The sequence below is a fragment of the Gymnoscopelus microlampas genome, assembly GCF_963454915.1.
Source record: "Gymnoscopelus microlampas genome assembly, chromosome: 24".
In the NCBI taxonomy this organism is placed as follows: domain Eukaryota; kingdom Metazoa; phylum Chordata; class Actinopteri; order Myctophiformes; family Myctophidae; genus Gymnoscopelus; species Gymnoscopelus microlampas.
Window position 1 is genome coordinate 22,526,737 of NC_139961.1, and position 24,424 is coordinate 22,551,160.

General features: G+C 44.3%; 1 protein-coding gene across 3 annotated transcripts in view; it reads left to right on the plus strand.

Moving 5' to 3' along the window:
• The window catches only part of LOC311040441 (vang-like protein 1), an 88,469-nt gene that overhangs the window by 9,529 nt on the left and 54,516 nt on the right, over positions 1–24,424 (plus strand). For 2 of the 3 annotated variants that reach the window (XM_084050730.1, XM_084050732.1), the window contains exons 2-3: positions 6,747–7,024; positions 17,896–18,028. In XM_084050730.1, coding sequence (XP_083906856.1) covers positions 6,954–7,024; positions 17,896–18,028 — 204 coding nt within the window. In that variant the 5' untranslated portion in view covers positions 6,747–6,953. Of the gene's footprint in view, positions 1–1,609; positions 1,705–6,746; positions 7,025–17,895; positions 18,029–24,424 lie in introns of all 3 variants that reach the window. The other variant, XM_084050731.1, reaches the window with a different exon arrangement.

Genomic DNA, 24,424 nt, shown 5'->3' on the forward strand with positions numbered 1-24,424 from the left:
ATTTATTTTTGTTTCAGTGTCACTGTGTGTGTGTGTGTGTGTGTGTGTGTGTGTGTGTGTGTGTGTGTGTGTGTGTGTGTGTGTGTGTGTGTGTGTGTGTGTGTGTGTGTGTGTGTGTGTGTGTGTGTGTGTGCAATTCTGTTTTTCTGGGAACACAGTGTGTGTTTGTGTGTGTTAGGTGTGTGTTTTGTGTGTGGACATTGCCGTCGTCAAAGCCCTGCCACTAACATGGCTAAAAACTGAACTTGCATGTTGATCTGTACTTGAAGTTTAGTAAGTCTTCTGTGGATCCCTGTGGAGATTGGAGAAGTACACTACAGGGTTGAGTAGACACTTTATACTACATAATTACCTCACCTTTTCTACTAATATATAAAACAAAACACAAAAAAAACTTCTGTTACAGAAAAACCCAAAACAAAATGACATAACTTTACCCCATGAACTTTAGCGTCCCTATTCTGGGACGAACAGTCGGCGAAAATTGCAGAGCCACAAGCCCACAATGCGTCACAACGTGCCACGTTGTACGGTTGTAGAGCAGCTATTTTGACCGGTATGGTCACTTTAGCATCATTAATCCATCATTCAGCATCCTCCCTATACCTCCCCACCGCTCTGCTTTCAAAAGGATTAACGCAGCGGATGGAAATCCCCTCTGTGACGGATGACAGAACTGCCCACTGCCCAGGAACCCAAAACAAAACAATGGCACTATACATTACAGCAGTACCAAGACCACACCACTTCCGTCCAAGGTGTAGATTTCCAAGTTCCCATTAGCCACGGAACTCACGTTTAGTTTTCAGTTCTGATAATTGAATATTGTCACTGTTGGGTGGAAACCTTGTAAACGTGCAGAAAGAGTTGAGGGGGTGGATCATGCCCTGAAGGTACGGGGGTGACGTGCGCTAGGCTGCCCTGTAGGCTATCACCAGTGTTTTGTACATGGTGCAGGCAGCAACACAGGCTGACGTTGCCCCAGGCTGATGTTTTTGCCCTGTGGCAGGGTTGAGGGAGGACCTGGTGGCAACGCTTGAAAGCAGTGGATGCCCGCACGCACTGAGAACGTGAAGTTTAATATGATTTCTATGTGACATTTTGGATTTGAGAAATGGGAGTGGATTGTTGCTACACATTGTCACTCCCTCAGGTCATAATATGGTGACATATGTTTTGTTGTGGTATTGTGCTGGTTTAACTGTCCACTGGGATGGTTTGACCTAGTTTTGGTTGACCATTAGGCTGCCTTAATTGTCACACAGACCTGGCAACCCTGGTGAGACGTCCTCAAATGCTGAAATGCAGTAATAACATTCTCACGGTAGTCTGTCTCTTACTTGGAATGATATATGGTTATGGTTAGCAGCACTGTTGTAGAGGTAATGTAGTCACCTAATTGGTTCACTAGCCTCTTTGAAGGGATTCTAAATTTGGATTTGACACGGCAGTTTCCCACACATCCAGCTCTTGTAATGTTTTAGAGGCATTAGGACGATGACTAGCACATGAATCATAGCCGTGTACACAGTCAGTGAGTGCATGTACTTTTCACCTGATTCTTCTCTGTCTCACACTCACCTGACTCCTCTTTGTCTCACACACACAGTGCGGTGTCGAGCGACGGCCGCACACAGGTGGGCGAGACGCAACCGACGAGAACCGGTCGAGGGAGCAGGCGTTTTTATGTCGCCGCACGCGCAGGTGATTCAGACGGTTGAAATTATTTGCGGAATGAATGTTATCGTCCCGACAGGGCCAGAGTATGAAACCTTCAAAGCGACCTGCCGAAGTGACATTACTCACGCAACGGCACGTATGTTCATACAGTACACACACACACACACACACACACACACACACACACACACACACACACACACACACACACACACACACACACACACACACACACACACACACACACACACACACACACACACACACACACACACACACACACACACCAGATTTGGGTCACAAAGCATGTTTTGTGCCCCACAGTATTTTTGGATCCAGTGTTAGCCAGTCATACGTGTGTTTTTTTCCCCCCGTTCCGAGCTGCCAGATAAAGATGGTGTCCCTTGGCACTCACAGCCCTGCTGTGAGTGAGTATTTCTCCTGAAGCAAAGTGTTCAGAAGGCCCAGGCTTCATAAAAAAGCAGCAGAGACCCCACAGGGATGACCTACGGGTGGGGGAGGCAGAGTTTGTTCCATTTCCTATCCCCCTTTATGGCGACTGCGGCAGTAAATCAGCACGTTTTAGTACTGTAGCGCTCGCAGGTTTCATGTGAGAGTTCAAGGACAGTAACGTCACCGCTTTGAAACATGTCAGGACACACAGGAAGTCAAGAGAGAGAGGAGAGGCATGCAGGCAAGGCGATCATACTGTAGGCCTCTTGGTAATTGGTAGATGTTTGAGAAAGTAGGTCCGTGCAGGGGATTACTCAAAGTTTACACAACATTTTGACCTGGATAGGTCTTCCTCATGTACATAACCTGACCTTAAATCATTGTTTCTCTCTCTCTTTTTCTCTCTCTTTTTCTCTCTCTCCCTCTCTGGGAGAGTTTTGAGGTGCAGGAGTGTCGCTCACTGCCCTACTTTTGAATAGCTGCCATTTTCTCATTGCCCAGGTCCAATTAGAAAGGTGGCTGGCTGAGCATATACTATATGTTCTTTTTTTAACATGTAGCTCATGTCAGCTCCTATTTGGGTCAGTTGTCAGGCTCAAAGTACATAATACTGTACTGTAGTGTATGTGGGAGTGCACTATCTGTGCAGAGTTGTGACTTGGGTCTTATGGTTAAGTTTTAACTGGGCCATGTTGAGATTATTTTGATTAACATAGAGCAATGCATCCACAAAGAAACCTCTTGTTTGCTTGCACAGGAAAAACATACATAGTAAAAAGAAAACTTATGGTATAAGGTTTGATATGAATGAAAGAATACCAAACATATATATATATATATCATCATATCCAAGAATGTCACTACTCATACTGGTACAAGTAGCAAAATGCAAGTGTGGTGAGGTCCACAAATACTGTGCAACAACAGCAAAACAACAATGATATAATAAAACTAAGAAGAAGCCTCTTGAAGCCTTCATATCCAGACCCAGATATCATTTTATGGGCCTTGCCTGTAGCAGCTGGCAAAGACTGACAGTGTACTGTATATGTTACTGTTTGACTCACCTTTCTCTCTCTCTCCTCTCTCTCTCTATTTCCTTCCATTTGTGTTGAGACACTTGTTGATAATATTGTAGCATCCTGGGCTGTTAGTGGCTGAGGAAAGGGGTTCCCAGCATGCCTTGCGGTGCACTTGTGTGCAATGTGCATTACTGTTTTATTGTTGTTTTATTGTGATAGAGTGGTGGTTTTCAAAGTAGGGTCTGGGAACGACAAAGGGTCCTTGAGGGGTTCGTCCCTAGGAAAATGCATGAATGTAGCATCAACGACTTTAACCCTATTTTATAGTTTAGCTATTCGAAAATAAATGACCTACAAGCTAACAATGCATTGCAATGCAAGGCGTTGTGAGCTTGTAGATCTGATATTTTCAAAGAAATGTGAAAATTGTCAAAAACTTTAACAACACAAATCTTGTCTTTTGGGGGTCTCTGGCACAGCATCTTTTCGGATTGGGGGTCCATGTCAAAATGCATATCATTTTGGAATCCTTAACATATACATGTTTGAGAGCCACTGGTCTGTGATGCTTGTAGATTTTCGGCCTGTATAGTACATTGTTCATTTCGATTTTTGGTACCGGTCTGTGTCAGTCCTTTCTTTGTATATTTCAGTAATAGGCTTAATCGTCTACTAAAATGTCCTGATCGTGACAGCCCTGCTCTCCCTGCCATTCCATTCATTCTTCGTCATAAAGAGACCAACTGCAAACCATCTTCTCCCATTTACTCAAATCAAGGGCACCCAATTAAGGGTCCTTATCATCCTATGTCTCCTTTTAAAGTAGACGCTAAAAACCTTCCACCTGCTGGGGGGGACTACATATGGAATTAGTTCCAGGATGGGTGGAGGCCTTTACGGAGCCTTTGATATCACAATCCACTTGATGCTTGAGTTGACTTTGAATCTGCAGACGCAGCCCTCAGCACTTTAGATTTTTTTTTCCTTTTTTCCCCCCACTGCACATTGATCCTCTTGGGAAAAGAATGCAGCTCTGTTTGAGGCAGTGCCTGGAAATGACTTCATGCAGGTCCACCGAGACCTCCTGGAGAAACACGTAGAGATGAACGAATATATTGACTGCGCCGGTAATTAATGCAATCGCAGTTGCTTGCTGCGGGGTGCGATGCATGAAAGCGTTCGCCAAATGGCATATATTATATATATTATATTAGACAAAGGGAAGAGTGGCTTCTGTGAGCTATCGGGAAAAGTGAGAATGTTTGAAGAGATCAGTGATGCAGAAACAAACTGTATGGTTGGATAGTTTATTGTTGCTTATTGTACTGTAAATCTAGTATAGATAGTCTTTCCAAGTGTGCAGGTTTACTAATTAGATTTGCAATAGCTTATAGAAAACATGTATTTTTCATGTTATAGTAAGTACTAGACGACTCGGCTATTATTTGACCTTTTCTTTTTTTTTTTTAAGTCAAAAATCTTCAAAAATAGACAATACGTCACGTTTAAGATGCGTTGTGAGCTTGCAGATCTTAATTTCATACATTTGCTATTTATGAGAACATTAATCAAATCTAAGTCTTCAAATTGTTTAGAATTAATTTTGCGCTTTTTGACATAATGTAGGTAAAAAAAAACACGCTAAGCTAGGACTCTCCACAATCGGCGGGTCGGCATTGGACCCCAAAACTGGGCATCGGTCAGGCTCTAGTTATAACCTAGAGCTTCTTTTATTATGTTGTTTAGTTTTCTGTGGAAGCTTTTGTGGTTTGCTGTCATTTTTTGATGGCTGCTGTGTGTGTGTGTGTGGAGATGTTTCACCTGTAGCAGTTTATGGCTGGGCGGTGATGCCAGCAGATAGGAATGCTGCACCAGGGCCAAACGGCTCAGCAGTGCCTGATTTGTACTTGGTCGCACGCTGGTGTTGCGCGCCAAAAATAGCCGATTTACAAGCTCACAGTGCGTCGCGGATGCGAAGCGTTGTGAGCTTGTACATTGGCTATTTCTGGTGCGCGGCACCGGCGCGCAACAAAGTATAATTCCGGCTTAAGGCACACTGTTGTGCACAAACCTCTGCCAGCCCCCCTGGCCCCCTTCACATCGGGGAGGAGAGGGGAGGTGATTTGATGGCTCCCGGGAGATAATACTAGACTAGATCTGGAAGGGGGAGGTGAAGGAGTGAAATGAGGTAAGGTTGGGACTTAGGAGAGAACCGGATGCCTTTATGTAGACCTCCAATCAGAATCGCTGACATAAACCATCCAATCAGAATTGTTAAGACATGCAAACTATTATGCTTTAGAGTTCTGACTTGAATAGACATCATATCAGCCTCCAGCCATCCACTGTCGATAATCTATACACATCATTTATGATTTTATACCCATTCATAGGCGATATATGTAACGGATGTTCATATAATTACTGTGATAGATTGTACATTTGACTTATGCTGCTTATATTGATTATAGAATATACATTATCTTAACTCGGTCAGACAAAGTGCAGATGCTATTTGTTTTTAAATTCTTAATCTTATTTGTATGTCAACTCTTACCTGTACCTATCCTGTGCTTCATGCTTTACAAGGCAACAACTGTGGGCTGCCTTGAGTAAATCATACCTTATTAGGTTTATCAATATATCTAACAATTTATACCTACAAGTCATTTCAGTCCAGCTAGTTTGAAGTAATTGTTTGGAACAGCTCTGTGAAATTCAGATTTTATTTTGCCCGTAGCCACATACTCAGAAATGTTATTCTGAAGGGTTGCTTGTAAAAGGAATCTTATCTTCTCTGACATCTTACCACAAAGCTCTCCAATGTCAGATGAAAATTGTTTGCTGCGTGTCAGAGATTTTAACTGAATAGCAGTTGTCAGCCAATTTTCTTTCCTTTCTTTTTTTATATATCGGAAGCACTCAACTGAAGCTGTGCTTGAAAAGCATAGAATAGCTGCAGGTTCTTGCTGTCAGAAGAGCATCCCTATTCTATGGGAACATCAAAAAAATCCCCATTGATGGCAACATGTTGTGAGCTTGTATATTTGTTATTTTTGGTGAAAGATTTGGGGGGCGATCCTGGTCAATTAAGTATTAGTTCACTAAAAGTAAAGAGGGTTAAATCGTGATTAGCATTCCTACACGTCTCTATTACCTGTTATCAATTAATTTGTAACATTCGTACAGTCCATTGATATTACTCAAATGCATAAAAGTTGACATTCGTACAGTCAATTGATAGGAGTCAAATGCATAAAAGTTGACATAACTATCATTTTGGCTAGATATTTAGGTTGGGTTCAGTGATCTAAACGGGAATGTTTGAGTGGGAGGTGATTGCACACCTTGCCAGCATGTATTTTGAACTTCTTCCACACATTGATTTGCTGCAGGGCACTGACTGTTGTGTGCTTGCTTGTTGTGTCAGATAACCCTGTTAAACTTTTGATTCCGCATCATGAATCTACCTCATTTTGGAGTTGGCCGCGCTCTTCGCTGTGTACCAGTGAAACGTGGGCAACTTTCCCAGACAATTCCTACCCCTTGGATTCAATTTCTCTCTCTCCTCTCTTGTCTCTCCCATTCAAGGTTGACGTTTCCTAGCACGGAGCCCCCAGGGTTGCTTCCAAGATTGACCCCCGACAGCCCGCCGCCTGCGTCAATCTCCTGAACGAGCCGATCAATCGCCTCTTGCCCGATAAGACCGCCCACAAGGTCCCGCTGTGCCTGCCGGCGGTCAAGCCTAGCAACCTCTCTGTAGCCCCAGGCCAGTTGCCCGGGCACGGGCACCACGCCATGGACACGGAGTCCACCTACTCGGGGTATTCCTACTACTCCGGACGCTCCCGGGGGTCTCACCGGCACGGGTAAGGGCCAAGTCACACCTCGTTGTACGACCGTGTCCCTCGGTCGAAAGTAACCGATCAAAACCGGTTACAGTCAGTACGTGTGTGTGTGTGTGTGTGTGTGTGTGTGTGTGTGTGTGTGTGTGTGTGTGAGTGTGAGTGTGTGAGTGAGTGTTGATTTTGACAGCCGATTTTGTTTTAGTCATAGTCTTTTGAATAAAATTCTGTTTAGTTTTAGTCATATTTTAGTCACCTGAAATGTTTTACTTTAGTCTAGTTTTAGTCGACTAAATCTACAGCTGATTTAATCAACAAAAAATATTTTTGGCGGGCCGTGATGGCGTCAAAATGATTTTCACTTAGCTGCATGCCGAAAATAGCCGATCTACAAGCTCACAACGTGTCGCAGCATTGTGAGCGTTGTGAGCCCATGATGACTTGTCTTACTTAGTTCTACTGGATCCCTCCTGCACTAGTCCCTCACTAACATTTTAGTTGAAATTGTATTTGTTGACGAAATTGTCAGTATATTTAGTCTTAGTTTTAGTCATCATAGCTTCGTTTTTATTTTGTTTTTATTTTGTTTTCGTCAGTGAAAAAAGGTTCTCGCCAGAAATTTGTCGTCATAGTTTTAGTCGACGAAATCAACACTGGTGTGTGTGTGTCTGTGTGGAGTCCTGTGGGCCACCGGGGGGCCATTAGTCTGTCATTGGTGAAATAGCTGTAGTTGACGGCTCTCAGGAAGGCAGTGGGGCCGAACAGACAGGTGCTTGAAGGGGCCCGACTGAGTGATGCCTCAGCGGATGCGTGGAGGGCCAGAGAGATGATAGGGAGAGGAGAGGACATGAGAAGAGGCTCCTGTTCCCAAAACAGTCCGTCCCTTGTACATATAACCATTCGCTATAGATCTCTCTCATTCCCCCCATAACTCTCACTGGCGTCCCCCCGACCCCCCACCCCACTGGCACCTGTTGCGGTCGAGGGGGGGACTCCGGCTCGCCCTGCCTTCGGTCTGCATGGAGAGACATGCGGGCCATGTTGAGAACATGTCCAACCTCCTGCACCTGGTGGACAGTAACGAAGCACACATTTCTGGATACTTATGACTTTCACTCCACTAAATTTCAATGACAAATATTGTACTTTTGACTCAAAATATAGGGACTTCAAATACACTGAAAATAGTCCAGCTTGTCGGTCTGCTATTTTAGCTATTATTATTTAATTTTTTTGAAAATTGTTTATAATTTGTACTTTTGAAGTATTTTTAAAAGCAATTTGCACTTTAACTCAAGTACAACTTTTACTGATTCACTTTCACGTGTAGTGGAGTAATGTTTGACCAGGAGCATCTATACTTTGAGTTGAGTACAGTGTCCACCACTGCTCCTGGGCCCAATGCCACCTGCTGCTTGCTCTACACGCCACGCCTTTATTATTTTTTCATATACAGTATATTCGTCCTTTGTCTCCTTCCTGTCACGTTTCCCTCTCCTGTCTCTTTCTCTGTCATTCTCACTCTATTTCCTCGCCCCCACCTCCCCTCCGTCCCCCGACGACATCACACCGCTCTCTCCGCGCTTCTGTCGCCCATACCTCGCCCCCATACCACCAGCGTGATGAAAAGGCAGCAGCTGCCCTCTCTTGTTCATCTCCACTTGACCGCCCCCCCCCCTCCTCCAACTGTAAGCCCACCCCACCCCTCTAGACTGGAGACTGTCCCCACTCTCTCAAGAAAGGGGCTGGGGCAGGCATATCGCCCCCGCTTTTCAGCACACATTCCCAAGGGCAGGAATTTGTCCTTGTACTTCCAAGTTACAGGGAGCGAAAGTGGTCCCACTTTGTTTGGAATGAGAGAGGGCGTGCAAGAGAGAGAGAGGGAGGGAGGGGGAGGGAGAGGGAGAGGGAGAGGGAGGGGGGGCATTGGGATAAATTGGGTTTGTGGCTTCCTGTATCTGCAGCCTTTTCAAGCGTATGACAGATAATTGGGGCATCCCTGCCAGGCGCTCCTCTGCCCACATCACTTCTGGCCGCGGCTGTGCCAGGGCCACCGGCTGGCCAATAATTTGATATACAAAAAGTGAAATTGTTGCCTTTGAAACCCCTAGCTGTCCTCGTTTGAAGGTAATGCACGAGTCAGTCCTGGATCGCTGTTGTCTAATTACGCCGATGCCAAGGGCCTGTTCAAAACACACGGGAGCGCGTGTGGCTTGCTCACAGGCATGTGTGAGCCCCCCCCACACATACACACACATACCCATGGACACTACTAGCATCTTGTGTGTCTGTGTGTGTGGTCTTCTTTGTACTAGACATGATTTGTTAGAAGACTGCAAATGGAAGAATGGAGTAAGATTGGTTTTGATGGTCAGCCGCAACAGAAGGTGGCACGATTGTTTGGAGATGTTCCCTTGCATCAGCCCTGGCACTCTCTGCCACAATATCCACCAGGTCAATTCGTCACACCCGACTGGTGTCTGTGTCGCCAGGACATTTTAGATGGAAAAAAAAATGTCCCCTGGCTTCCCAATAGTGGCTGCTCTGTCTATGATCATTGCTCCCTGGTGAGAGCTTAGCCAAGCCATGATGCTGAGACGAGTGAATGTTCTCTATCCAGCGTGGCACATGTTCAACAGAGTATAACTATACCCGAGAGATGGTTCTTTATTATGATTAAGGATACAATGGTTCTGTGAGAGGGCTTTGTACCAAATTGAAAGGAGGCCATCGAGTTTCCAAGATGCAAGATACTACGTTATTTATTAAAGTGAATGGTGCGTAAATATATTGTTGTATGGTGCTGTACAAAATCTCCCATCTTAAGATCAAGTTGTCATTGGGAAATCACGGAGCGCCCCGGTAGTTTACCTGGTTGTATATTAAACATTAGGAAACGCAAAGGCAATGCATTCTTGTCCAATTCTGACCCCAAAATTGCAGCAAAGCTGTCCTCTTACAGTATGTCCTCAATGTACGAATGAACTTCAAAAGCTTAATTTTAGGATCCAAACTTCAAAAAAAGTTCTGGGTTTTTCTGTTCTGTCACTTCAGTGATTACTGAATTGCCAATCTCACATTAGCAGCTACTCATGTGTAAAATTGGTTCCTTTGATTGGTTGTACTCCAATTATATGGCAGCATACTGCATTGGCATGGGATTAAGTGGATAATTTAAGCCAATTCATTCACAGTTAGAATACTCACGGGTACCATTTTCTGCTGCCCGGGTAATGCCTCTCTTTTGAGGCAATGTACTGTAACGGTCAGTGACTCAGAACAAGACAAGAAGCCACAAGAACAATACAAAAACGGATCAGGCAATAAATCAAAGTTCACAATGTTTAATCCAGTGAACAGGCAAGGTTCCGAACCGATATCAACCAGCGATTGACATAACCACAAAGATTATTTAAACTCATGAACCTCAGCGTCCCTAATCTGGGCAAGTCATAATTGGCAAACATATGAATAAAATACAAGCTAACAAGGAGTCGCAACGTTTTGACCTTTATAGATCTGTTGTAGATTTGGTGTAGAGGGTTATAGACCCTTGCGGGACCCCGGTCAGTCTATATAAGGTTTAAGTGGTCAATCTCAGGTTTAGAACTTGGCATAGAACTTTAGCATAGAACAACTGTTGTTGGAACATTCATGTCTACATAAAGCATGACTTTTGTGTTCTGTTGTGAGGATGTGAAAACACGACACTTCCCAAATGAGTTCTGTCACGTGTTGAGAGCTCACCCTGGAAAATCGCCACCAGAAATGTTTCTGTGGGTTTTTTGTGGGTCTTCTTCTCAATAGACAGGGATTAACATTACATATCAGCATAGAATGATAGGATTCACATTAAACCATCAGCTAAGTTTCCCTTTAAATAATCTATCTTCATTAGTGTCATAACCCACATTTGAGTCCTCAAAATGTGTTAAAAAACACTGCTTCAGGGGTCTCTATTACTCTCTAACGTTGAACCTTAGATCAGTATTCTCCCTTTGTGAAAACATACCCAAGGTATGCCACCCCCCTCAGGCTTGACCTCTGTGGCGTTTGGGTATACACACAGTCAGTGGCAGACGTCATTTGTCCGCCGTCACCTAACTGTGGTGTTATCTGTTGAGAGCTAATCCTGGCATGTGGCCAGGCCACAGAAATGCTTATCACACCCAGTTCCCAGGGCCCCTTCAACTCAACCTGTGTCAACAGCAAACCGAACACGCTGTCAGTTGATTTGGCCCATCCGGCCTGTCGGTTCATTTGCAGCACAATGGACATGCTGATCTGCCAGCGTGTCCTCCAGGAATTAGGTTACTGGGTATTTTGAAAGAGCCGTCCTTTGTTTCCGATTGTGAAAACTAAACGAGATTCTTATTTTTATATCAGGAGTTTAAATCGGGACTTTTCACTCAGAAGTGGATGAAATGCTAAAAAACACATTTGACATCAGAGAAAGCGTGATCTCATGACCCGCCTCAACCCATCATTAGGCACAAGCTATATCGTTATCTCATTAAGAAACAATTATCTCTCTCTTTCTCCCCCTCTCTCTCTCCTCGTTCTCTAATGGGTTTGAGATGACTTAGCTGAGTGTGCGGCCGGTTCGGCCATTTTGCATTTGGCTGGCGCCTCTCCGCTCTTGGCTGCGGACCACGGACCTCGCTGTGGCTCCTTTGCCTCGCAGGTGGTGACCCCGGGCTCGGTTCCGCACAGGTGTGTGGTTTTGGCCCGCTGGCCATGCGGAAAGCAAAGTCACTTGGTCCACAGACATTTTGGAGTGGGTGTGAAATTCCGTGGCCCCCATGGACGTCTGCGATTTCCATCCTTCTCTCCCTCTGCGGAAGTTGGCGAGTGTGATTGCGGAGGCCGGGAGCTCTTAGCTCCAGGTGTGTTGCGGGGGGGAGAAAGGTTTTCCATGAATCTTGGCAGAGCTCTGCCTCAGCTCGTCAGGCATCTGTGGCCCCATAATTCCCTCCTCGCTGCTCCCATACCTGTCCAGGAAGCCACGCTGGAAGTCAAATTCCATTAACCCATTAAGACCTGAGGCCGATTCTACAAATGTCCTCTAAATCCTAATGGTTTACTGAAAAACGTATGTTGCTATGTCAGTGGTGGTGTATTTGGTCGCGGACCCCCATTTGAAAATATTTTGTTCCAGGGACCCCAGAAGCAAAGATTTGAGTTAAAAATGTTTGTTTAAAAAATGCAAACATTCATTATTTTTTTTTGCAGATTTACAAGCTCATAGCACGGCACGAAGTGACGCACAAGGGGACTCAGGGGTTATCTAAAAATACAATGAACATAATATTTTCTGCATCTTGATATTGATATCTTCTTTTGTACCGTTCCTTAAAATGTCTCTATCACACTAGAAGCATGCAATATTATTTCCATACTTGCTCATCTTTCTCTACGTGCCACCTGGCTCGCAGACAGAATCAGAAACACACTAGCCTTTTGTTCATGGCTATAGCACGCGTTCCAAAATGAATACCTCATGTACTACTGGCAGATATATCGGTAACACATGCATGCATGCTCACACACACACACACACACACACACACACACACACACACACACACACACACACACACACACACACACACACACACACACACACACACACACACACACACACACACACACACTGCCTGCCTGCCTGCCTGCCTGCCTGTTGCTAGCAACATGTCGCACTTACCTGTACCACACATACCTTCTAGCTACTCCACTTGCAATGCCCACTAACATGGTTCAGTTAAGTGATTCAACGACTCAAGTTCAACATTTAATTGAATTGATGATTTAAATGATGTGCATTAGGCCACAGACCCACATTTGATACAATATCAATCTCTGGGACTTGAATGAACCGCATAATTATACTCTCAGAGGTCAATCTATCAAGCATTTAACTGGGAACCCCCTGGAACCCACTCAAGGACCCCTGGGTGTCCCTGGCCCCCGACATTGAGAACCAGTGGTTTAGTTTGGTTTAGAACTCCTTTAGAACTCCTTACCGTTCCCTTGATGACTTTGAAGTGTGATCGCTGGTGTGCAAACCTCCCTCTCCGTCAAATCAACACCCAACCCCACCTCCCCTGCAGCTCTCCTGCAGCTCTCCTACCCAATTACAATGAACCTATTCCCAGACCGCCTCTGCACGCTGATGGAGGAACTGTGGATGTAGTCATGGAGAATGATGATAGCCATCATTTATTTATTAAGGCTCACGTCAACCTCCCAGCCACCCCCCCCTGATTTATCCGAAATGAAACGCCGTCAATCACTCCCATGTCTGTGATTATGATAACAAGACTCCAGCGGGCGTTACAGCAATAACTGCCAGTATATTCTTTTCCACACTTTCACAGTTTTACACACAGGTAACACACGCATACACCACGCACACGCACAGTGCTCCCCTGTACTTTTAAAGGACTGTGTTAAGCATTTAAAAAATATTATTATTATTTATTTATTTTTAAAGATAAATAATGAATAGTTTACTGTGGAGATGGACAGGATACAGGGAGAGAGAGATGGGGAGAGGCATGCGGCAAAGATCGTTGGGAACGGGACTCGAACCCGCGATGCGCTGCAAGGCTACATTAGAGCCTAAGTGCCCCCCAGCGGTCCGGGCCATAGAGATCATTTGTATTAGTTGTTGTAGTTAGTATTATATGGAAGTGCCTGCCAGATAATGATCTATTGTGACTGGATGTGGCAGATAGTTTCCTGTTGCCACTCCATGGCACAGTGAGCTGTATTGTATTGGTCTTTCTTGGTGGGTTCCGTTTCACTGTGCATTATTCATTCAACCACCCTGTGTGTGGGATTGGTTCTCATATTTGACACGGTGACAGCTCTCACCTGCCAGTCAATGACCTACGCTTCCACTAGAGATAGCTGAAAAACAAACGTTTACCCAGTCAAAATGCGGATAGAGTAAGACCCTTAGACATTAACCACATGAACCCTAGCGTCCCTATTCTGGGGTGAACATTCAGCGAAAATAACTGTTAATCATCCAACATTCAGTTTATATATTACTCCTGACTGAGTAGCTGCAGAGCAGTGGTAGGCTCTTTCAATGTTATTCATAAAGCCTGTATCTGCCCAAGTTTAATGAAATTGAATAAAATAAAATAAAAACAGAATGTGTCGCAACTTGTAGATTGGTTATTTGCATCCTCGGAGACCCCGGTCAACTAAGTATATAGAGTTTTAGTAGTTATGGTCTGAGAGCAGAACCACTTAAGTAATAACAACATCAAAGAAGGCTTTCCAGACTCTGGAATCAATCCAGAGTCACATCAGCCAGACTAGATGGCAGGTAGGTTGAGGAAGTGATTTATTAAGTCCCTCCCAGTTAAAAAATCCCCCACAGTATCTCTACTTGTTCATTGACTGAACTACATGTCAGTGTATTTGGCTGCGGACCCGACATCTGAAGAGATTTTGTGCCAGAGACCCCCATAAGAGAAGATTTGTGTTTAAAAGAAAAACAATTATTGGGGTTGTGAGCTTGTAGGTCTACTATTTTTGAATAGCCGAAGTATAAAATGGGGTTAAAGTGGTTAAACTGAATTTGATGCTACATTAACACATTTTGCTGGGGACCCCCTGGAACCCCTCCAAGGACCCTTGGGGGTCCCCAGACCCCACTTTGAGAACCACTTGCTGTAAGGTACTCTGGACAAGAACGTCGCCTAATTCTCTTAAAATGCCAAATCAAATCGTTTGTTTGTGCGACTCCCCTCCACCATCTATCACCGGCCTGTCTTTCCTGCTGCGCTACTGTATGTCTCAAAGAAAAATGCTGGTGAGCTGACTGCCAACTCTCCATTTAACAGTTAACAATTATTCACTCCAGGAGTGACTGTCTGGCTATCAACATGAGCTTAAACTCACAGCACATTTCTGAGCAGGGTAAGATAAACTGTAAAAAACAACTTTGAACCACAAAAACCTCACAGTCTTTTCCTCTCTGTTTTGTGGTTGGGACACTGTGGCTAGCCTTTGTTGGGGTTTTTGGGGGGAGGAAGCCGCTTCTCGTGTGCAGGGCTGGAGGGGAAGTACCAGAATAGCACTGAGGAAACGGTGTGGTGAACTCCCTTTAATCAAAACACCTAGATCCAATAGAGTTGTGCAGGACTGCAGGGCTGCTGCTGCTGTCAATCAAAGTCTTATTCCTTCATTAGGGCCCCCGCGGGCAGGATATCCTGGACATGGATGGGTGGGAACCGCTGTTGTGCACGTGAGTGGGTATCAAGAGTGTCTCTGCAGAGTCGAGTCGTCATTGGGAGTAAAAGTATTTAAGGTCGTAACTTCTAACTGGTTTCAAATCGTATTATTTCTGTCTTGGTGTACAATAGTTCATTGATGTAGTTTAATCAATGATAAAAAAACACATTTGAATAAAATTGTTGATTTATAAAATAGCGATAATAGGTGATCTATAAGCTCAAAATCTGTCAAGATCAAACGCATTGTGAGGTTATTTTTGCATGACACCTTTGTACGACAGAATGAAATAAACCTTAATTGGTTAGTAACACTAATCAATTTAGTACATTATAAAATACATATATAAAATATTATCTATTAGTATTTCACATTATTTAGGTTATTCATTTAATCAAAAGGTAATCAATGGAATAATCACTAAGAAAATTATCAATAGTTGCAGCCCTGTCCGACATACAGTGGCAGAAAGAGTAGTTTGCTGTGCACTGCTTTGCAGGGCGTGAGGTGGTGGTGGGAGGGTGGTGGGTGGAGGGTGCTGGTGGTTGTTTCCTAATGAAGCCTACCGGGAAACAACAAAATCCTCCTGCTGCGTCGTAGAAATCACATTGGTTCCACTCCTGTTGTACTGTATCTCCCACAGAAGACGCGATTAGCATTAAATGACACGCTTACAGAAAGAAAATATTTTCTCTTTTCTCTCCGCATTTGTCTACAGAGAGAAAGCGGCGGCTTGGAACAACGTCCTGCTGTCCTCTCTGGTAAACCCTACCTACTTCGTTGACCGGGGTCCTCAAGGGGTCTGTCCTTGGACTGGGCCAAGCCGTGGCCCACTCCAAGGACAGACACCTGGAGGACCCTGTTTTTTTCACTCTACACCACCAAAGTGCTTCAGTGAAAATAGCCGATTTACAAGCTATTTTCACAGAATGTTTGGCGTTTACGACATGCCCAGAATATTAAGAGTTCATGTGGTTAACCAGGAGAGAATCCCACTCAGGTTAAGAAATCTCTTCTTTCATAGAGGATGTTTTCACTTTTATTTCAGAAAGTATGTTGAATTCAACAGATGTGTGAAAAGCCTCCCTCAGCTACTGTCATCACAGTGCCTTTGAGCAAGGCGTTTAACCTCCCTCCCACACTCACAGCACGCACACACACACTCACGCTTGCTCCAGAGTAGCGCCTGAGCGGCCAACAACAGTGTTAGATTGTGTTTGTGCTGTGCTTCTCCCAGATGTGTCTGTGCATAACTGTGTGTGAAGCGTGAAGCAGTGCATTGTGGGACGAATAAAGCATCTGTTTGCCTGTCTGTCTGCTTCACCTGGTTACATAAAGCAAAACAAAAAGAGAGGAAAACACAGGTATCCCGCCTGCCCGTTAGCATGCATGCCATGCTAACACACACACACACACACACACGCACAGGCAATTACCGACTTTATCATGATGAATCTGGTTTAGGAGTATAATAAAACAGAAATGCCTTAAAAGTCATATCAAAACACTTTCAGAAAGGGAGAATTCTCCCTGCATCTAATCCCTATAATTTGTCCACCAGCTCTCAGACGGGTTACCATCAAACAGGGTGTATGTACAGTAGTAAAAATCATTAAAGGTATTTTACTGGATGAAACCTCAATGTGCTTCAACAAGCAGCATAGAAACCCATTCAACCAGTTGTTTTGCAGTTGCTTTTATATTTTTAGTGGTGAACGGACATCTTTGTGAAGCTGTATTATGCGGTTATACTGGTGATAGTGGGTGGAGCAGATGGAGACTGAAAATGAGAGCGAGAGTGAGAAATGCAGGAGGGGTGGGGGGCGCTGGGCAGGGGGTGTAGGGGTAGTAGGGATGGCAAGGCTAATGGAGTTCATATGCTGTTGCTCATATCGGTGAGGAGGGGGGGGTCGAGAGATAGGAGGCATTCTGGATACAGAGAGCGAGGGAAGGTGCTGAGGGAGGGAGGGAGGGAGGGGTGGAGGGGGATTGGAATGGGTGAGAGGTCGCTGGGGCCTGACCCCTGCCTGGCCATTAGAGCTTAGATGAAGCATGAAATACAAAGCAGGTTTATTTCTCCACCTTTACAACCACAGCGAGCAGAGGAATGGACTCTGTCTTATCTGGCTTAAACTGCCATTCTATCCCTGCCTTCTCTTCTCTTCTCTTGTGTGTGTGTGTGTGTGTGTGTGTGTGTGTGTGTGTGTGTGTGTGTGTGTGTGTGTGTGTGTGTGTGTGTGTGTGTGTGTGTGTGTGTGCGTGTGCGTGTGTGTGTACGTCCACATGTCGCTTCCTGTATGTGTCGTCCACTAAGCCTTTGCATTCACTCAGTAAACGAGGGAAATGAAATGCAGAAAAAGTTAAAGGCCAGTGCTATTAAGGTCATCACGGATTACGCAGCGTAATTCTCCGACGACGGAGAAGGAGAAAAAGACAAGACGGAAAGCTAGACAGAGACTCAGGAGAGAGGAGAGAGCTGTCTTAATTGTCTTAAAAAAAAAAACTCGTCACCTCATAGATATGATCCACAGCGACACGTCGCTCCCCTCCGGCTCGTGCGCCGGAGGCGGCGGTGGCGGGTTGTCGTGGCAACAGCATGGTGGCGGCGCAGCTCACCTCATCTTCTCCGCGGGTTGTTTTTTCAGGGAGCGGAGCCGCGACAGAGACCGCCACAAGTCCCGCAGCAAGGACAGCCGCTCGGAGAAGTCTGTCACCATCAACGCACCGCCCGCCGAGCCACTGCTGGGAGACTCGTCTGTACGGGGGGACGAGGTGCAGGTAGGACAGTGGTTCTCAACCTTTTTCGTTTTATCTGAAGGACCCCCCGCCCCCAACACAATCTAACACTGTAAAATCCTCAGTGGTCTCTCAGAGTTCATTTAACCCATTAAGACCTGAGGCCGATTCTACAAATGCCTTCTAAACCAGTAGTTCTCAAACTTTTCTTGCCAAGTTAGCCCAAATTGATAGATATATATATGGCCGTGGACCACCCATCTGAAAATGTTCTGTGCCGGGGACCCCCAGAAAAGAAGATTTGTGTTAAAAATGTCAAATTTTATTTCCTTTTCAAAAATAGCAAATGTACAAGCTTGCAGCGCGGCACGAAGTGACGCGCTGTGAGCTTGTATATCTGCTATTTTTGAATAGCCAACGCTAAAATCTAAAATGACACGTGATGCTTTCCCGGTTTTCATGGGTTAACTCTGAGAGTGTACAGGACTTTGGAACCAAATGGACCCATTTGGTTCAGCAATTGGCTTGGTTTGCATAGGTGAAATAGGCTCTCTCTGGTCCCCTCCTTCTCCCCTTCCCTCCCTCTCATTCCCCTCCCTCCCTCCCTCCCTTTCTGTCTCAGTATGGGCAGCAGGCAGCCATTGTTGCTGGGGTTATTTTATTGCATAATATCTGCGTTCCCGTCACCCACAGGCACCCACACCCGCCACAACTTGAACTTTATTTTGCAGTTTTGCGTAGGTTATGCGTAACTTAAAAGTAAAGCATTACTCCAAACACAGTCAACGTAGGATGCAATTACAGAAGCACTCTCACAGCTGATAACTTGCAATTACTGAAACCACGTGGTTACGGTAACAGTTACAAAACCTCTTGTACGTAACCTCCAATTATAGAACTATACACAATCGCACTGCGTAGATGATGTGGGATTACGCAGCGCCTCGTACAGCCGCCAACCATATCGTCTCTGTCGGGTGGAAACCTCATATGTCCAAAAATGTTACTTTTCAGGATAAAAATACAAAAACTGCAAAAGTAGCAGATCGACAAGCTCAAAACGCGTCGCTTCGCGCCGCTTTTCGAGCTTGTAGATCTGCTACTTTGATGCTTTTGTGTGACACTTTAGTATGATCAAGTAGGGCGTTAATTTACGCAAAAACACAAAATGTTCAAATATGGAGACGAGAGGTTTCTGCCCGACAGCGACGATATACTGACCTCTGCAAAACAAGCTACCCTACAATCTCTCACCCTCATGAGCCATTGTAAACACAACACACAACCTGTCGGTCATCTCACCACTGCCTTCACTACCACTAACCCCACAGTTGCCCACAACCACTGCTAGACAGTAATGAAGTACATTTACTTGGCAAACAATTTAAGTATCTGTACTTTTTTGAGGGGAAACTCTTTCACCTCACTACACGACAAATATTGTACTTTGGCTCTTGATTACTGTACTTTTTTGACTACATTCACATCCAGTAAGGGACCCCTGGGACCCAAAACGTATAAATATACATTATGAATTCACCACTTAAGCCCTATTTCAAGAATAGTGAAAATAGCAGATCTACAATTGAGCGTGTAAATCTGCTATTTTCACTATTTTAGAAAATACCTTTATGTATTTATTTAATTTTGGCAGAAATTCGATATACAATAGCAATGCATTTATATTAAGAAGAAAATGTAAACTTTTGTAATATTTTTTTTAAAGCAAGTACTCCAGTACTGTAACTCATGTACAAATATGGCAGAGCAACTTTCACTTGTATAGTTGAGTAATATTTGACTACTGGGGGTGAGTACTTTGTCCACCACTGGAAGTCACTCACCCTCGTAAGCCATTGTATAAACACGACACACACACACCCTGTCAGTACAGCCATCTCACCTTCACTACCACACGCTAAACCACCAGCGTTACGCACAACCTCCCACACCGTCACCCCCATAGTCACTACTGCGCCATAGGCGTCTTTTTAAGAAGCCACTTCCCTTTGGAGACAGGGATTAAACGCAGATTAATCACAAGTCAAACTAAGGCCAAATGATAATGGTAGTGTATTTACACAGGCCCTTGGCAGGGCCATCTGTGGATTCATGGCGCATGCCAGCAGGGCCTGTCAACTTCTTGGCAAGGGCAGGGCGGGCAATTACTGTACACGGACTTTCAGATCGATGGAAGAATGTGAATGCACAACACGACATTGTTGCATCCTTTCTCCTTGGGATAAAACCAAAATGAAATAGGGTGGGGGGCATTCAGAGATGGATCTATAAGAGAAGGGCAGAAAAGGCTTTAGAAGCTCCTACACTGTAATTAATACACTGTAATTAACTGTGTTAATTCATCCGTTTGTAGCTCTGAGAGTGTACACATGTAACCAAATGGACCCTTACGGGTCCATTTGGTTACATTTGTACACTCTCACAGTTCAATTGACACTGAGGAATGTACTATGTACCAAAAGTGGATCAGTCCAAAAACGGTGCAGTACTCTGCATAGATACCAAATTCTCACGAAACGGCACAAACCGAGAGCATGTCTGCACACATGCATTATATAAAGGATTATTTGTTGAAAGACAAATTCAAGGTAGGCCCCTGTTTTTGTGTTCTTAGTTTGTGTTTGTGTATGAACACAGTGTATAGCGTATGAGAATGTATAGACAAGGTTATTTGTCTGTTGGCTTCATGTTTGACTGCCGGCTACCAGGAAGTGCTTGAGTCGACCGATTCATGGGCGTCTGTGTGGCAGAGAGACAGCCCAGAGACTCGTGCATTTTCATTCCCCGTATCGTCCATAAATAGACCCGAGGCGAGGTGTTACGTCGGATCATTTGGTGAACCGCGTGTGTTAGTTTTTTTTTTATGATAGGGAGCGGAGCTCGACTGAATCCTCCAGGTCAGGGGTTCGCAAACTTCTCCATGCCTAGGACCCCCAAATCTCTGGCTGCGGCCCCCCTTTTGTGAATAGGGACCCAAAATAGGGACGTCAGTTTGAAAGAGGTTAAACTGGCACAGTAGTCTTATGAATGGATTTATAATTTAATTACAATCTTTTTTTTTTATATGCATACATCTCTTTCATGATTTATTTTTCCTCATTTCCAATTGGACGCCATGGGTGGCCCCCCTGGCGGCCACAGCCCCCACTTTAAAAACCACAGCTTCAGGTCACTACAGGGCAGAGGGAGAGTCCCATTTACACCTTTGCTTGCTACACGTTTGCTTGTCCAGTATATGTGTGGTGTGATGGAAGGGTGTTCTGACTAGAGAATGCCCTGTAAACGAAACACCACAGGCTCGATCCCTTCAGACATGAATGACTATCAGCAGCCAGGTATTCTCAGACAAGAAAGAGACTTGAACCCTACCATTTCACGCTGCATAAAATGACTACAATCTGCATGTAAAAATACATACATTTCATTTAACTTCTTTCAACCAAGCATCACTATTTTGGGTATGACTTTATAAATATATAATGAATAATAAAATGTTTACTATTTTAGAAAATAGGGCTTAAGTGGTTAATAAGTCTATGTTTCACTCGCATATCTTTGTTGGCAAGAATCTAAATCTTTCCCTACACAGCTGTCACCAAGGCGCTTCAGGTGTGCAAAAATCCTTCCTTGTTTATTGATTAAATTGTGAATTCGTATAGAACAATCAGGCAATCATCTTAATTAAATTAAAATAATTGATGTGAAAATCTTATGAAAACCGTTATCCACAATGTCAGGGTTTGCTGGAAGGCTCGAGTGGAAGCCTGACTGACACTTCCAGTGTATCGACTTCAGACGGAGGCTTTGCAGGGCATTAGGGTGTGTAATTGGTCGATTTGCCGTGTGATATTTTCTCTGTCGGGTGGAAACCTTGTATGTCCAAAACAGGAAATAACAGGGAAAAAAAGAAACTGTGTTCCAACGGATCCAGCATAGTTATTATTTCGTCACAAGCTCTTGTTAACACTTTTCATTGGTTGAATATTTACAAAGCCCACAGACAGACTTAACCCATTAAATCCTAACGCTTTAAAAAATATATATATATTCAAAGATTTGCACACATGTTCACGATTTTACAAAAATAGCAGCTCGTAGTGCCGCGCTATGAGCTTGTATATCTGCTATTTTTGAATAGCCTAAAGACATCTAAAAATGACACAGATGCGGTCTTAATGGGTTAACCACTCTTCAACGTCACTTGCGCTCTTGCATGATGAAGTAGGGCATTAATTAGTGCGAAAAAAAACAACATAAAAAGTTGATACGGACGGAGATGCCTATGGAGATACGAGGTTTCTGCACGGCAGCTAGGAGATGGAATGCAGGCAGTTTAGCTTGCAGGTACTGAAGGATGATGTGTGCTTTATTTACGTGGAGATCTTACCTCTCAAAGCTGTCAGGAAATGAAGTAGAGGAAGAGATGGGGATCGTAACCGGCAGACACACTGCCTCGGTCATGAATGAAAATATGGCTTATACACTGCTGTACTGTACTATACTGAATAGAAGTACCCCAAAAGTACCCCTTGGGATAGTAGCAAACCCTTCTCTGAAACACTGCACATACACTCTAGGCAGCAGCAGGGGGTCTTCCAGCGATTGAAGTCCCACACACCCCCCTAAATAGGCTCTATGCACAGCAGCCATATTGGGAATTAATTGGGCCCCTTCCTTACTTCCTTCACAGGTGTTACCAATAATACTAATTAAGGCTCCGTTCCATTTAGTGTGGCACAGTGGTTGTCTTATTTTCAAGGACCCCCATAACTCTGAGAGTGTACAAATGGAACCAAATGGACCCTCACAGGTCCACTTGGTTCCATTTGTACACTCTCAGAGTTACACACCCACCTTAAGGGGCCATTTGGGAACCAAAATGGAGTGTTTCCAGTGAGCCGACGTGCACAATGTCAGCACCCTGACCAGAATGGAACAGAGCCTTCATTAGTATCATTGGTAACACCTGTAAAGGAAGTAAGAAGAGGCCCAATTTCTTTCCAATATGGCTGCTGTGCATAGAGCCTATTGACTTTCACTAGGCAGTGGACTCCCATTTCAAATGCTTCTATCTAAGGGACTCTGATATGAGAAGATATTTTTCATGAAATGAAATAGCTTAAAATGTCATTATTGTAAGAAATGAGAAATATTGGAAGAAATGGTCACTTGTACTGTCATAAATTCTTTGTATTATAATAGTTAATTTACGTGCATTGAATCATAGTGAAATTACTCCATATTTGGCTGTGGACCCCATGGAACCCCGGACTGCCAGTTTGAAAAACTCTCTATTACACTACCGTCTGGTGTTGTTGAAAAAAACAAAAACAGACAATGACAAATGCAAGCACAAAGACACGGCACAACAACATCCCCTGACCTTCACAGTAAAACCCTCACTTTTAATTTAACTCTGAGAGTGTACCGTAGGTCCATTTTTATACTCTGAGTTAAATTAACATTGAGGATTTCACTGTGTACTTGGCACTCCCTTTCCCTCTTGGTGAGACATTAGTAGCGTGTGTGTGTGTGTGCGTGTGCGTGTTCGTGTATATTATTTTTTGTCTGCATACACAAGGTCAACTTGCTGATGCTTGAGTACATTGGCTCTAATAAATAAAATACAAAATTGCACTGCCTTTTTCAGGCTTTTGCTAGGCCTCAGTACCAGCTCCACAAACTCTGCGGTGATAGTCAAAGATACGCCAGCAAATAAATAGTGCGGTGCAAAGCCACCCTTTAGGCTATACTTTGCCACATGGATAATTGCAATCAGACGCAAAACAAGGGCAAACTCCACTCAGCTACCAACGAGTGTGTTATATCATTAGCATTAGCAATCATATCATTTTGTGAATCTCACCTCAAGAGGGGCAGATAACAGGCGCAATTGACGCACAATTCATGCTGCAACCAGCCAGTGCAACCCATTCTTTGTTAGTAATGTTTACTGTGTAGAGGAAGGGTCTAATTTTAAACACATGACAGGATTACCCAGAAGAGCAGAGATGTCCTCAGTAGCTTGGCTCTCTGCATGTCTCATTCATGCTGTGGGCTGTAGGAGTGCCGCCGACAGGGTGTGGAGTGTTGGCTTTAGTTAGAGCAATCAGGGCCACCGATCCCACAGAGAAAGAGAGAGAGAGGCTCATTTCAATTCTGAACCTCTGTGTGTGTGTGTGTGTGTGTGTGTGTGTGTGTGTGTGTGTGTGTGTGTGTGTGTGTGTGTGTGTGTGTGTGTGTGTGTGTGTGTGTGTGTGTGTTGTGTGTGAGTGTATTTGCACGTGCAAGAGGGAAATTTATTTTGACAGCAGTGTGTGTGTGTGTGTCACACTAAGCTGTGTCAGAGTCTCAGTGTGCAGAGCTGTGTTGATTACCCCACTAGTGGGACTTCATCAGAGCCCTGTCTGAGAGCAC